This window comes from Notolabrus celidotus, chromosome 19 (genome assembly GCF_009762535.1).
Source record: "Notolabrus celidotus isolate fNotCel1 chromosome 19, fNotCel1.pri, whole genome shotgun sequence".
NCBI lineage: Eukaryota > Metazoa > Chordata > Actinopteri > Labriformes > Labridae > Notolabrus > Notolabrus celidotus.
This window is the reverse complement of record NC_048290.1, coordinates 3,947,358-3,959,630: the sequence shown is the minus strand read 5'-3', so window position 1 is coordinate 3,959,630 and position 12,273 is coordinate 3,947,358. Positions and strand designations below refer to the sequence as shown.

Here is a 12,273-nt window from a genome sequence, read left to right as displayed (position 1 = left end):
TTTCTTTCCATCTCTTCCTTTTTTTGTCGAACATCTTTCGTTTTTCGTTCCTCTGAGTTTTGTGCGCTCAGATCAATGTCTCGCATCAGTCTGGCTGACCTCCTCCTGCCATTTTCTCAACAGAGGTGGTGAATCCTGAGGAATGTGCCCAGCTGCTACGCCGCATCGCCAGCACCCCCAGCCTGCCTCCCCAGTACTGGCTCGCCCTCCACTGTCTGCTCAGGCATTTCGCTAGAGTGTGCCAAAACGGCTCTAAGAACCTGCTCAGCGGCAGAGCTCTGGGCGAGATCTTCAGCCCCGTGTTTTTCAGACAACAGATCACCAGGTGGGTGTCGGAGCAGCCGCCATCATCATGCCCCCGGTCTGTCAAAGATAGACAGCAGACAGACAAGTGTGCAGGCAGGCTCAGTCATGCAACACTGAGACACACTGACTCAGTCATGCACACTCACATACACACACACTCATCAGAGCACAGGCTGTTAGGCACTCATGGCTTTCAGCAGCACACAGATATAGGTTGGAGCTTTTCTACTTACCAGCTGTGCTGCACAATTAAAGTAGCTAAGCCTGATTCAGCATCAGATTGAAAGCAGCCCAGGGCAGCAGAGCTGGCCGTCACCTGGCCTTGTAAAACATTCACTTTATTTAACTCTCCTTTTTTGGCTTTTCCCTCTTCCTCCCGCAGCTGTGAACCCAGTTTGGATGCACACATCAAGATCATAGAGGCTCTGGTGTCCAGTGAGTGGAGTGAAGGCCAGCCAGCTCCAGGTACTGAATGCTTCCGTCTTTACTGTGTTTAAGTTTTCTCTTCATTTCTTTACAGTGCATTATTTTTTATAAATGCAACTTTCTTTGCATCGCTTGGTTGCATTCATTATCTCCTGCAGATTGTGCATGTGTGTTCTGCAGAGACTGACAGGCTGCAGAACATGAACTGAACGACCTGCAATATTAATAGCTTTGAAAAAAGGTGTTGAGACTTGCAACTGCTGCAGTTGTAGAGGAGCCACAGGGTGCACTGTGGAGGGTCACTTATTGACTGTTGACTTTGTTTGGTTAGAACAAAGTCGAGATGACTTTTTTCATGTGCTGCTGGTCAGTGGAAACATCACTCTGACGACAGCATGTTTCCTGATTGTCTTGGTTACATAACTGTGAAAAAAAGAAGTGTTTGAGTTAGAGCCTCAGCTGCAGAGGATGTGTGGCTCTATCTTAGGGCCTGCAGAGCACTGTGTTTAAAAATAGTGCGACTTGAAAGTTGAAGAAACGGTCTGATGCAGCGCCAAGTACAACTCAGCATGACACCAACATCATCAACTTTATTTAAACATCTCTTACAAAGACGGAAACAATGATCAAGTGATAGAAAATAGAATTTATGAAAGTATTAAAAATAATCTTCAGATATAGATACAAGAAGATGTATGACATACTAGGATGGACGAAAAAAGTCAGATAAGAAACATGAAATGCATTTGTAAGGTGAACAAACCACCTGATGGACTTTATTTTCAGCTTTTCACATTTTAAACAGACATAACATACAAACAACGACAGTTCAGTACAAAAATAAATACAAGTATCAACTCCCCGCCCCCCTCCCTGAGGCTCAAAAAGAAAGAGAAAATAAACAAAATTAAAACTAAGAAAGTTCTTATGTGTCTACTTTTAATTTTAATAGAATGCAAACATCTCTATGTGCACTGTGCAATCTTTAATCACAGGCTGCAAAAACTTCATAATGCATGGGTGAAGACAAAAATTCAACAAACACATACAGATCTTTTTCAGTCGTGTCACACATTTCACGAGGTGTCTTCATGACTGACGTAAGGCCTTTTTTTTTTCCCCTATAGAATTGTAAACACACAGATCCATGGAAATAAAACAAAGCAAATACTGCTAAATGAGCAGGGCACTTAATGTCACGGGGAACCTTCAATGTAGTCTGTAGAAGGACTCACAGCAAAGTATTTTACCTATCTTATATCTGAGCCTCTCCAAACTTAGAAAGGAGAGCAAAACACAAGGATGTGAGGCGACTGGACAAACTAGTGAAAAGAGCTGGCACTGTGATTGGAACCAGGTTGGACTCACTGGAGGCTGAGGTGGAGAGATGCACACAGAAGAAGCTAGAGGCCAAACTAAATTACACAGATCATCCACTTCACAACTTTGTGGACCAGAGAAACAGCAGCAGTGGACGGCTCATCTCTCTGCGCTGCGGGACTGAGAGATACAGAAAATCATTTATCCCCGCAGCCATTAGAACTTTCTAGCCCAGGGGTGTCAAACTCATTTCAGTTCAGGGGCCACATACAGCCCAAGTTGATCTAAAGTGGGCCACACCAGTAAAATCACAACATAACAACCTATAAATAATGACAACTCTAAATTTTCCCTTTGTTTTAGTGCAAAAAAGTACAAGCACATTCTGAAAATGTTCACATTTAATGAACTATCTTTCTACAAAAACTCTTGTATTTTCTGCCATGATGAGTCTCATAGTGGGGCCGAATATTTTACTCTTTAAGCCCTGAAACCTGCTGCGAACACACCAAACACACAGGTTACCCATTCACCTGATAATGAAGAGGGTAAAGTTGACTATTTAGTGGATCATCTTATAGTGCTCTAAAACGTCTTTATGAATCTCAACCGGATTATGCAAACAGCAAGTAGCCTAATCTATTTCCTCACTTCAAGAAAAAAGTCCCAGGAAAAAAAGCGCCTTTCAGGTGCGCTCCGTCAACAATATAATTTAATGCGACCCCTAGAGGACAAATCTGAAATCGCAGTTACTTTTATTGAAAAATTGCAGTCTTAATGTCTTCTATGTAACCCTTTCATTTTGCAAAGTTATTCCACGGGCCGGATTGGAACCTCTGGCGGGCCGGTTTTGGCCCGCGGGCCGCATGTTTGACACCTCTGCTCTAGCCAATGGGAGATGAGCTGACAGACACCTGAATTACTTGTTTTATGTAGTTTTTATAAGTTAATCTGCGAGACACCTGAATTTCCCTTCAGGGATTAATAAAGTACATTCTATTCTCTATTCTATTCAACCACTGTGAAAATGATGAGGATTTATTTGCCTTCCAGTTAAAGGATCAGCAAGTAGCGAAGCAAATGCCAAAAGGTTTACTTGTGAATTTGTAAGCTTATAATTTGTGGGTGTTATACCAAAAATGGCCGTGTGCAAATCAGGAGCTTTGGTCTTTTTACACATATGGGAAAACACCTTGAAAACCTGATAGACTTCATGATAAATTGAGAACCCAGTGTGTTTGTTCTTTTGAATTTACCCAACAGCTCATTTTAAAGAGTGAAAAAGAGGATCAGTTTAGTCCACATATCAGCCTGTAGACCTGAGGACAGAAAACCTGTCCACTCCTCCATCTCTCTCTGGTTTCTGTCTCTGTGTACTGCTGCTGTCGTTACTGTAGAAGTCAAACCCTGCTGCACAAAGTCAGGTTTCATTGCTGCTCTGCAGAGACAAAGCTGCTGTGGTGTGTGTGTATTCGTGTGTGTGTGTGTGTGTGTGTGTGTGGTGCATTGCGTGGGACACTTATGTTTTTACAGTGCTAGTTAAAAGCACTGTCGTTGGCTGGCCCAGAGGCCCAGGCCTGGCTGTGGCTGTTTAAACATTTTATTACCTGTTAGGGTCTATTTATAATGTTCCTGTGCATGGGCCGCTCTCAGCTGTCGGTAATTTGCACCTGCGGGAGCGCTCTGCTCGCTGGATGGATGGATTGAAGGGCGGCCAGGCATGCCAGGCGGGCAAACCCAAAACTATGAGACGCAAAAAACACACGACCGAGTCAAACACGCCGGAGAGTTAGCGTGTGGGTGACTAGTTTCAGTCACCTGTCTCGTTCAGACACTCGACACAGACATGAAGAGAGGGAAGAAAAGCCCACTTTGTAAACACACATGTAGGTTTGGTACATGTGTTTCTGTGAATGACCCGTGAGTGTGTGTGTGTTAAGTGTGTGTGAGTCTCCTCCCAGTTACTGCCTGCCTATTTTAAGTAAGCGACAAAAGGCCCACTTAGATTTGGTTGGCTGGAAAGTCGGCCTGCTCCACAGAGCACTTCTTGTTAACTGAGAGCTGCTTCCAGTTTCTAGGGCCGCTCTCCTCCCCTCCCTCCCTCTCCCTCCCTCCCTCCCTCCCTTCACATGTCCTCCCTGCCTCAAAGTGCCCAGCTCAGCAAATATTTGAAACTTTGCAAGTTAATCATAAGACTGAACTCCCCCTCCTCCTCCCCCCCCGATGGTCCTCCCTCCCGCCCCCTCCTTTGCAAACAGAGAAAGGGGGAGAGAGAGAGAGAGAGACACGCACACACACGCAGCTGGCACGAGCGACTGCTTTCAGAACAGGCAGCTCTGACACCGGAGCAGCTACTGCTAATCATTAACTATCTGCCTCCACGCGAGCCGGCCTCACAGAGCTCAGAGAGAGAGAGAGAGAGAGAGAGAGGAAGAGAAAGAGAGAGAGAGAGAGAGAGAGAGAGAGAGAGAGTCTTTACCTTGCTCACAGCAGGAACTGAGCACTCACTCAGCTCCACTGTGTCGCATGTTGCACCTGCCTCACGCCGAGCGGATTACCTGGATTTCATTAAGAAGCACACAAAGCTGCAACCTCGTTTCTTTTATTTTGTTAATAAGAATTAAACAAATTCTTAGTGGCTTGAACTATGAAATGGAGCTTTACCTCAGGACTTGAAATCAACTCTGTTGGATCTACTTTACCTTTTGGGAATAAAAGTGAAGCCACAAAGAAGACTCAACAAATCATGCACAACTTGCAACGTAAGTTTCACTCCACTCAGGCTCCTGCATCTCTTTTTGTAGAAATCAACCTCAGGAAAAAGTGGGACGGTTAGTCAGTTTCTCCCGCTGCTGCTGCCTCCAGGCTTCAACAAGAGAGGCTGCATGAGGTAGAAAAAGAGAGGAATACCACGGCTTAAGAAAGAAACAGAACAAGTATAATAGCCTTTTTGTTTTCTCAGAGCCTACAGCTGTATCTGTCAGCAAGTGGTGTTGCCTCAGGCTGCTGCTCGAGCGGTGTATACTTGTAAAATATTCCAGCAGGCTGCATATGTAAGAGTTCGTTGCTCTGGGGCAAGCTTATGTAGAGTTCAGTGAAGAACTTTAATTTCCAGAGAAGTCTCCTAAAGAGTGAAGCAAGTCTACATGGGAGCAGAGAAAGTTTCTGTCCACTCAAAGTCTTTAAAAAACCAGCAGAGAGTTTTCATTTTTAGTCCTGAAGAGAAACGATGATTCCACTCTGACTTTCATTTAATGTGACAACTTTGTCACTTCTTAAGAGTTTAAACTGATCCTCACATGAACCTGTAAGAACGCCGAGCACATTCCTCCCCAATCCTTTATACCTTACTGAGAACTAGGTCTATTTTCATTTCACTCAGGATATCAAGGGAGCTATCTCTGTCATGCCGAGTGTCACGCTGTGGGATTACAGGCGTATTTTGGAGCCCCGGGTGCCGCTGACCGGGGTTCAGGCATTATAATTTAGCTGCGTACGTGCTGCTGCAGCAGAGCTGGCTTTGTTTGAGTGCCAGCAGTGGGACGGACTAAAACCTTCCGCACGACACACGCAGGGAGGAGGGGCCGAGCAAACCTGCAGGAGAGCTAGTGGCCACAGAGCGAGAGAGAGAGAGAGAGGGAGGGAGGGAGGGAGCATGGATCAGGCTGCAGCTCCTTTTTTTCTCCTCCTCCTCTCTGCGTGTGGAGAGATGCTGCACGTTTGCTTTTGAGATGGATGCATGCTAAAGAGAGAGCGCGCTGGATGCTGCAGAGAGAGATTTACTTCCAGTTTTAGCTCTGAAACTGAAGCAGGGAGATAACAGAGAGAAAAAGCACCGGGCTTTCAGCATGACCTCATCGCTCTCAGGAAATGAAAGATGCAGGAGCGGTTGGTGACAGACCCCCTCCTGTGATTGGCTGTGGTGAGTGATGTAACACGTTACTGAGCAGGCTGTCCTTTAATGGCTTTTTATCCAATGGATCTCAAGTTGGTCGTTAAGAATAGAAAGACTTCAGAATGAAAGACGTCTTTCTGTCGTGTGTTAGTGGAGGCTGTGTTTTTTGCACATCGGGGGTTTAAGAAGCAGACATTTTCTGGTAATCCTGAGATGAACTGCGATCAGGCTGGAAGGCAGAGCCGCAGCAGAGACCATGTGCTGCTGCTGTTGCCGGGGTTGAACTGGTAAGCTGCATTTTTGTGCACAGATTGGAAATCTCTGCATTTTGTTGCCATGTTGTCACAGTCTGCCCAGGCAACAGAGCGGCTGCTGCTGGCTGGCTGGATGGATGGATCGCTGTGGTCTCATTGAGCTGAAGGCACACGCTCGGTCCATTGTAGCAGAAAGGGTGCTAATGCAGGGGGAGTGAACAAAGGCGGCGCAGATTTGTGGGTTAAAAATAGCCCAGCTACCTTAGCTGTGCTCCAGCCAGTGTCAGTGGCCACTGCAGGTTGAAGATTTTCTCTTCTCAGGCTGCTTCCATCGCTTCCATCAGATTTCATCAGATGCTGCAGCACAGGTGTGATTGTGCATATGTTGTCTGGATGCTTGGGGCAGAATATCTAAGACCAGAACATAAACCTGCAGTGTCTTTAACCATCAGATGTGAGGGATGCATTTCTTGATTTCTTAAAGAAGGCAATCCTCTCTGTGATAAACTCTCCGGGTGATATTCCTGCTGTTTTGCAGTGAGGAATAATCCCCGGTTTCTCCTTTTTCTTGAATGAAATTCATTCTCCCTGACTCATGCTTCATTTCCCCTCCCACTGCCTCGGCGTTCCCCTCCTCCCCACCAGAGACAGGCGGCTTTTTTTTCTTAGCCGAGATTAATCAATGAGAGGAAAGGAGATGAGTGAGAGTCACAGAGGAGGTGTGATTCCCTGCATCTTTAAAACGCTTGATTCTCTAGCTGTCTTAATGAATCACTGTAACGGATGTGTCATGTTTTGCGTGCCGCTGGAGGAGCAAAATCAAGCTTATAATTCAAGGTGAGAATGTCGATTTGAACGCTGTCATTAACATTGTTCGCTCTCCTCTTCCTCACAGCTCTACCTCCAAAGCCACCCAAGCCCACATCTGTGACTAACAACGGTATGAACAACAACATGGCTCTGCAGGACGCCGAATGGTACTGGGGAGACATCTCAAGGGAGGAGGTCAACGAGAAACTGAGGGACACCGCCGACGGTACGTTTCTGGTGCGGGACGCCTCGACGAAAATGCACGGCGACTACACTCTGACTCTGAGGTGAGCACTTCTTCTTCTTCTTCTCCAACTCTGTAATCGTCTCCTTGTTTATTTAGTTTGGCGGTTAGCTTTAATTGGTTTCCTTCTTTTTTTTTCTGTCTACAGGAAAGGAGGAAACAACAAACTCATTAAGATATTCCACCGGGATGGGAAGTACGGCTTCTCGGACCCGCTGACCTTCAGCTCCGTCGTGGAGCTCATCAACCACTATCGCAACGAGTCGCTGGCTCAGTACAACCCCAAGCTTGACGTCAAGCTGCTCTATCCCGTCTCCAAACACCAGCAGGTAAAGAGCAGAGTCATGTGAGCGAACACACACAGAGTACAGATCTTACCTCTCAGAGATCTAACCGCAGCTTGTTCCTTTTCTCAGGATCAGGTAGTGAAAGAAGATAACATCGAAGCTGTGGGGAGGAAGCTGTGTGAGTACCACCAGCAGTACCAGGAGAAGAACAAAGAGTACGACCGCCTGTACGAAGAATACACCAGAACGTCACAAGTGAGTACAATCCACTGTCCCAGCTTCAAACACAGGATGGACCTGTGAGGTTTGAGACGAGCTAAATGGTTTCTTCTGTTTGCAGGAAATCCAAATGAAAAGGACGGCCATCGAAGCTTTTAACGAAACAATAAAGATCTTTGAAGAGCAATGCCAAACACAAGAGCGGTACAGCAAGGAGTACATCGAGAAGTTCAGGAGGGAAGGCAACGACAAGGAGATCCAGAGGTAAGACAACCTCAACATGTCACACACAAGATGAAGTCCTGGATTGTGAAATAAAAATGAAGTTAAACTCAAACTCCTTCATCGTTCGCCTCTTAGGATCATGGGAAACTACGAGAAGTTGAAATCCAGGATAAGTGAGATCGTAGACAGCAAGCGTCGGCTGGAGGAGGACCTGAAGAAACAGGCGGCAGACTACAGAGAGATCGACAAACGGATGAACAGCATCAAGCCAGACCTCATCCAGCTCCGCAAGACCAGAGACCAGTATCTCATGTGAGTAAAAGTAGAGCACACACCGCTGTGGAGACGTATATGTTTCCCTTTGGAGCGAAGTGAAATGAAGTCTGTCCTGGTTTCTAACGTCCTCGTGTTCCCTCTTCTGTTAGGTGGTTGACCCAGAAGGGAGTCAGACAGAAGAAACTGAACGAGTGGCTCGGGATCAAGAACGAGAACACAGAAGAGTGAGTCTCCTTTTTTTTAATTCACATAAAGAAAACACCTGAAACACCTTCATCTCAACGCTCACATCTCTCCTTCCTGTTCCTCCACAGTCAATACTCTATGGTCGACGACGACGAAGACCTCCCCCATCACGACGAGCGCTCCTGGAAGCTGGGCAACATCAACCGACTGCAGGCGGAGGCTCTCCTCCAGGGCAAGAGAGACGGAACATTCCTGGTCCGAGACAGCAGCAAAGCAGGATGCTACGCCTGCAGCGTTGTGTACGTATCCGCACGTGCTCGCACTTCAAACAGCTGTTAAAAAGTCAAGAGCTGCTCTGTTTTCAGAGTCGTTAAAGCGGCAGCTCGTCATGCGCCCATATGATCTTTGGAACAGGTTCTGCCAGCTGTAATCGGTGGTGGCGGCCTCCTGTTCATACCAGACATTGAGATCTCTGCGTTTAATGCACACGAGATCACATGTGGAGATAACGCACGTACTTTCTCAGTCCAGAGTTTCAAATTGACAAGACAAGGGAGAGATTAGGAGATTAGGGCTGTTTTTTCTAAGTCGGTAGCTTCACGTGAAGTTTGGAACTTATTCATGTTGTTAGAGCCGCATATTTTTAACTGGATCAATCATAATGAGCAACTATTTAAATTAAAGACTAGTAGACTTGCCTTTTTTGAGTGACGGTTGGAGAAAGAGCAACTTGAAGGCATAAAGGGAAATAGATATCGCCTTTTTTATCCAACTCTAAAGTGATTTAGGAACAAAAAATATACAAAAACTGAGAAAAGATCAACTTTTCTACACTGAAAACAAACGTCAGTAGCAGCCTTGTTTTTCCAGAGTTTATTTAAGATCATTCAAAATGACGCAACCATACAGAAGCAATCTATACACAGAGAACATACTTACTGCCTTGAGCCAGAGAACACAGTGTGACAGTGTTTGTCCTCTCTTTTACAGCGTGGATGGCGAAGTGAAGCACTGCGTCATCAACAAGACCCCCTCAGGTTTTGGCTTCGCCGAGCCGTACAACCTGTACAACTCCCTAAAAGAACTCGTTCTTCACTACCAGCACACGTCTTTGGTCCAGCACAATGACTCTCTGAATGTGACTCTAGCGTACCCGGTGTACGCCCAGCAGAGACGGTGAGGACCACCACCACCCCCACCCCGCCACCACCACCACCCTGGATGTTTCCGTACAGACATGTGAAAAAAAGGCCTCATGGGAGTTGGAGTCGGAGATATAAAAACGTCCTTGGACTCCCGTGATTTAAAAAAAATGAGAGGCTTGGTGCGCCGGACTCCTCGGACTTGGAGAAAAAAAAAGAAAAAGCCTGAAACATTTCAGTGACTTTGCCCGACCACGAGCCTGAGGCGAGTCTGAATGTAGATTTCTTTCTCTTTTGCTTTGGTGGGAGCACAGAATCAAGCGGAAACTGCTGAACTCTCCCCCAGCAGAGGACATCTGAGGCCTTTTCCTAATGGTGCTTGTTCTTTTTTCAAAGCTTTACCAGCTGGGAATGTCTAATCGCAGCAAGATAAACTCTTCAAATGGAACTGTACCCACCGGCCACAACTCTGTTTTTTCCACTTTTTCTTTTTCCCTTTCATGTCATCTACTTGTGTTTGAGTGTGTGTGTGTGTGTTTGTATGTTTCTGCACAAGTGTTTCTGTGTATGTGTCAGTGAGTGAGTGTGCGTGATTGTCCATGTGACCAAAACTCATAGAATCAGGAAACTGTGTGACGTTTGTGGGGGAGTGTAACACATTAGCGTGTGTTAACTGTTGAATAGCAGGCCTCTTGGGTCGGCTGATAAATGTAGCAAAATGGCACTTTTTAAAAACAAAGTTTAATTTTTTGTTTGTTTTTTTTTGAAAATAAAAAAAGACTCCTATGGACTTTTTATGAGAAGAGCGGAGGACGAGAGGACGTCTGCTGCCTTCTCTCTGTCGAGCATCATAGCGCAGAAGTAAACTTGATCTTTACTGTGGGCGGGTGAAACTATGAATGGACTTAGTATTTCATGTATATATGTGAAAAATGTGCAAAAAGTCATGAATCAAAGTGCACCATACCAAAAAGGATCAGTCCTGTTTAGTTCTATTCTGATCTGCTATGCAATTCTTCCTCCACAACTTCTTCAGAATTGTTTGTATTCTGTTGCAAACCCACAATATAAGCTTGTTTTATTGCTTGAAAACTATCTTTTTCCTGTGTAAATATCCCCCAGAGGATATTTTGTGTCAAAAATGCTACGATACCGTAAAAAACAAAACCGCTTCTGATTTTGAAAGATAATAATAGCATCATACACTTTATTATAAATGACTTTAACAGCTGGTATAAAGATGGAAAGATGAGTATTTTATTAGTCTTTATTTGCTTCAAACTAATGTTCTTCTCAGGCAGAGCCTCTTGAGTATTTGAGCTGCTTCAGTTACAAGTACTATTTCTTACAGAGCTAAACCTCTTTGTTTGGACGGACAAAGAAAGCACTCAGAGAAAACGGGGATGATGGGATTGTACGACCCTTAGCGACCATCACCACGATAACAGTATAGATTTATTTTGTTATAAAATATATATGTTCCCACATGAGGATATATCAAAGCAGACTGGTGTTTTCAGCCAACGGATATTGTTATTAAAGATCTATAAACATTGTCCACTTAGTATTTTTCTGTATCAGAAAATCACTGTGTTTACATAGGTGGATCAGCTCATTTCAGATCTGTCTGTAATTTCATACTCAGAACAAGGTAATCCTTGGAGACTCAACAGCTCAACTGTGTTATTTTTTTCTTGCCCCATCTTCTTCCCCCTCGATTTCACTGGTCCAACTTTATCGGTACAAAGCCAGCGAACTGGTTCACGAATTACTTCAAAAGGTTTCAAATGAAGCAAAAAAGAAACTTCCAATGTTAAGTCAAACTTCTTGTAAAAGTATTAAAAAGTACACCACTTAATAAACGACAAAATGTCTACGATTGATGACAAATGTATTTTACAATCCTAGATCTACCTGCCACTAAATGATGGAGATGTGATATTTTTAATCTCCACCCCCCCATGAGACATTTGCGCATGTTTAACATTGAACTATATCTTTGTGTAACAAGAATTACTTGTAAAAAAATGTTAACCCAATGCCATTTTGATTAATCAAATCTGACTCTTAATTCTCTCCAACTTTGGCACAACTTCTTTTTGTGGAAAAAAAAAAGGTCTACATGTGTAAAAAAAAAAAAAAGATGGCAGAAGAATAAATGTTTGTTTGGAGAAAATGCTGTGTGAACTACAAACACAGAAGAAAACCTTTTAACGTTGAACATCTTATTTTTACTTTCTTGCATATTATCACCAGCCCCCTCATGGCAGAACTGTACAGCTCCAACCAGCTACTAAAATGAGTTTTAGTTGTATCATTATTAGGTCTATTATTTGGCTCTATTAAAGCTGTTAACAGATGTCATGAATACTAAATTGTTTTTTTTTTAATGGAAGATTTTATGTACCTCCCCAACAGCTGCTGGCATAAACTTTGTGTTTGTCAAAATAACTTCTTCTCTTTTAGTTCTTGGACGATATGCACCATTTTTTCTTTGCCCCAGTTCTGGGTTGTACGATTATTTTAGGTGTCTCTCTTTTTTTATTTGAAGCTCATCTTTTTGTGGGTGTCCCCAGACATGATGATTGGATTGAGATTTACCAGTGTTCCCCCCAGTTTTGCTTCAAATCTGTATTGGGCTTTGTTAAAAAGGAAATAAAACACTTCTTTTTAAGAAATTAAC

General features: G+C 44.2%; 1 protein-coding gene across 1 annotated transcript in view; it reads left to right on the top strand.

Annotated features, from left to right (window-relative positions):
• pik3r1 (phosphoinositide-3-kinase, regulatory subunit 1 (alpha)) overlaps positions 1-12,272 on the top strand; it is a 32,981-nt gene extending 20,709 nt beyond the window's left edge. Inside the window, exons 6-15 of the mRNA XM_034709323.1 lie at positions 124-325; positions 689-771; positions 7,097-7,298; positions 7,404-7,584; positions 7,672-7,797; positions 7,883-8,025; positions 8,122-8,298; positions 8,412-8,486; positions 8,577-8,747; positions 9,439-12,272. Of these exons, the coding sequence (XP_034565214.1) occupies positions 124-325; positions 689-771; positions 7,097-7,298; positions 7,404-7,584; positions 7,672-7,797; positions 7,883-8,025; positions 8,122-8,298; positions 8,412-8,486; positions 8,577-8,747; positions 9,439-9,628 (1,550 nt within the window). The 3' untranslated portion in view covers positions 9,629-12,272. The remainder of the gene's footprint in view (positions 1-123; positions 326-688; positions 772-7,096; positions 7,299-7,403; positions 7,585-7,671; positions 7,798-7,882; positions 8,026-8,121; positions 8,299-8,411; positions 8,487-8,576; positions 8,748-9,438) is intronic.
• Position 12,273: the final 1 nt, after the last annotated feature.